At 61.1% G+C, this 2499-nt stretch overlaps 1 protein-coding gene across 1 annotated transcript; it reads right to left on the bottom strand.

Moving 5' to 3' along the window:
• Positions 1 to 123: 123 nt before the first annotated feature.
• Positions 124 to 1190, bottom strand: LOC104159980 (epsin-3-like; the record flags this gene model as incomplete). The annotated part of the gene is given in 3 exon segments (XM_009698023.1): positions 124 to 160; positions 163 to 237; positions 620 to 1190. Coding segments are annotated over 3 exon segments (683 nt in total), but the record flags the coding sequence as incomplete, so codon positions are not given.
• Positions 1191 to 2499: the final 1309 nt, after the last annotated feature.

The raw sequence follows: 2499 nt of genomic DNA, 5'->3' as shown, positions 1-2499 counted from the left end.
CCTCGACCAGCCCCTAAAATCCTCCCTCCTCCCAGGGAAATGACCCACCATGCCCGCAGACAAGGCAAGGTGCAGGGAGAGGCCTGGCCTGGCACGTCCCGGGGAAGGAAGAGACACCCTAACTTCTCGGCATCCTCCCGCCTACCGGCAAGCGACACGGCTGCAGCTCCTCCTCGCCCGTCGTCTGGGGCCTTGCTTGCTCCAGGTCGGAGGCAAACCGTGGGGATGATGATGATGCTGGGAGATAAAAGAGGAAAAGGGGAAAAAGCGGCATCAGGACTTGGGTATTTTGGGGAGCATGTCAGCAACCTCCCCCAGGCCACCATCCCAACGCCCGCAGCTCCACAGCATGGCTTCCTCAGGGGATGCAGCCCCACATTAGAGCTCCCTACCATGAACAAGCCATGGATTTAAGGCTCAAGGCACCGCCAGCTGCCACCACTGTTGGGGTGCACCACCAGCCCAGCCAAACCTCTGCCCGCAGTGCAGGACAGAGACGGGCTTCACCAAAAGGTGGAGGGGAGCGATGGGCACCAGACAGGTGTGAACCAAATGCAACGCCTGCCTCCACCCCACAGCGAGCCCGAGTGCGGCCAAGCGAGCTGCCAGCAACACTCACAGTTAAAGGAGGAGGGCGAGCCCCGTGCCCGGCCGTAGTCCTCGCCGTAGGGAGATGCACGGCGGCCGTAGGTGACCTGGTGGCTGCCGCTGCCCATGCCCTCGAGGGCCATGCGCTCCTTGGTCTGCAACGCGTGCGCCCGCTCCTGCTTCAGCCGCTCTTCGTCCTTCAGCAGTGCCATCACCTGCTTCACCTTCTCCCGGATGTTGATGCCCTGGTCCTTGCCGTCACGGTCCACGTACTGGAAGTCCTTCAGCGTCTGGATGGTGTAGAGGTTCTCCCGGCACTGGTGGGTCACCTTCTCGGAGCCGGTTTTGATGAGGTAGTCCAGGAGGGTGAGGGCTTTGTAGACGTGACGCCAGTTCTTGCCGCTGTCGTTCAACCGCCGCCAGATCATACCCATGACCTCGGCGAAGGCCACTGTGTTGAAGGTGAGGTCGGCGATCTCTGACATCAGGGAGCTGGGGGGTCCCCAGGGATCATTGGAGGTGGCCTCTCGCACCTTGATCTCTGCCTCCGAGTAGTTGTGCACGATGTTCTTCACCTGCCGGCGCAGCGCCGAGGTCGTCATGGCTGTGCGGTGCCGGAGACCCGCCGGCGGCGCGGGGGGGGGCGGGAGACCCGCCGGCGGCGGGCAGCAGCAGTGGAGAAGGGATAAGCGCTCGAGACCGCAGCCTCACTGGCACCTGCAGTGGGAAATGGGGACACAGAGACCTTAGCATCACCCCAGCCACCGAGACCCATCCCCAGAGCCCTTGGCTGGCACCTGGGACACTTCTCAAGGTGAAAGCGCCCATCGTCGGGGTATCAGGTGCACCCTGCTGGCTGCCACCGCTCGCTAACCCAAAAATGCACAGGATACAGGATGCTGAAGGGGAAAAAAACCTCTCATAGCAAGCCGATACCAGCACTGCAGAGCCGCCAAGAGATTTGGCTCTGGATTCAGCAACGTTTGGAGGAGATTTTACCCTGCACTTCTGTTTCTAAAAGTAACCACCTGAAAATGGCAGCTCCCTCCTCCAGATCCCGGCTGCCTCAGCATCACTGTCCTGGCAAAGCTGGTTTCAGGTCCCCCCCAGCCCTCACACCAGCCAGGGGCTCCCCTGTACCCCCAGATGTGCTATCTGCAGCTGCACGTGGCCCCACTCACCCTGGCCATCGCCCCACGGCTCTCAGTGCCACCGAGGCTGCGTCGTGCAAAACCAAAATCTCGCCGTGAGTCAGAGCCTGCCATGATTTACCAGCGCTGGCAGCCGCTCGGGTAGGTTTTCCCAGCAAACTCGGTAATTTTGCATTGGTGAGAGGCTGTGGGTACAGAAGCGTGTGCTGCTGCAGGGTGGTGAATTCGGGGTGCTAACTTCCAGTACCAGGTCAGTGAGCAGGATGCATAACGCAACCTTCCTCTCCCCAAAATCCTGAGCTTTCTCTGTGCTCAGGCCCAGGGCCGGGACAGCAGGGGCTGGCACGGGTAGGAGCTGCCCTGGTACCTCCCCAGTGGGCAATGCCCATCCTTGGGATGCGCTGCACTCGATGTGGATGCAAAATGGCATGGGTGAGTCTGGACCCATCTTCACGTGAGCCCATCACAACTCTGTCCCCTACTCTGTGCTAGCCCTAATCCTCGCCTGGTGGGAAGACACCATTTACCCGCATTTCGTCAGAGGGCCAAGCAAAGCCAGGAGGCAGAGGCTGCCTGGAGCTACCTTGCCCTCAGCAGGGCCGCACCACAGGGCTGGGGAGCTGCGCTGCTCCCAGAACTCCCACTGCGGCTGCAACAAAACTCACTGGCAGTTTTTTCCATGTCCAAGAAAAAGCTTGCAGGCAGAGGAGTACCTCCCCCAGGCAGCAGTGCCTGCGGACAGCGATTACCAGTGTCCATC

The sequence above is a fragment of the Cariama cristata genome, unplaced genomic scaffold (genome assembly GCF_000690535.1).
Source record: "Cariama cristata isolate BGI_N322 unplaced genomic scaffold, ASM69053v1 scaffold23500, whole genome shotgun sequence".
In the NCBI taxonomy this organism is placed as follows: Eukaryota; Metazoa; Chordata; class Aves; order Cariamiformes; family Cariamidae; genus Cariama; species Cariama cristata.
Note: the sequence above shows the minus strand (reverse complement) of the source record. Positions and strands in the feature narration are given on the sequence as shown.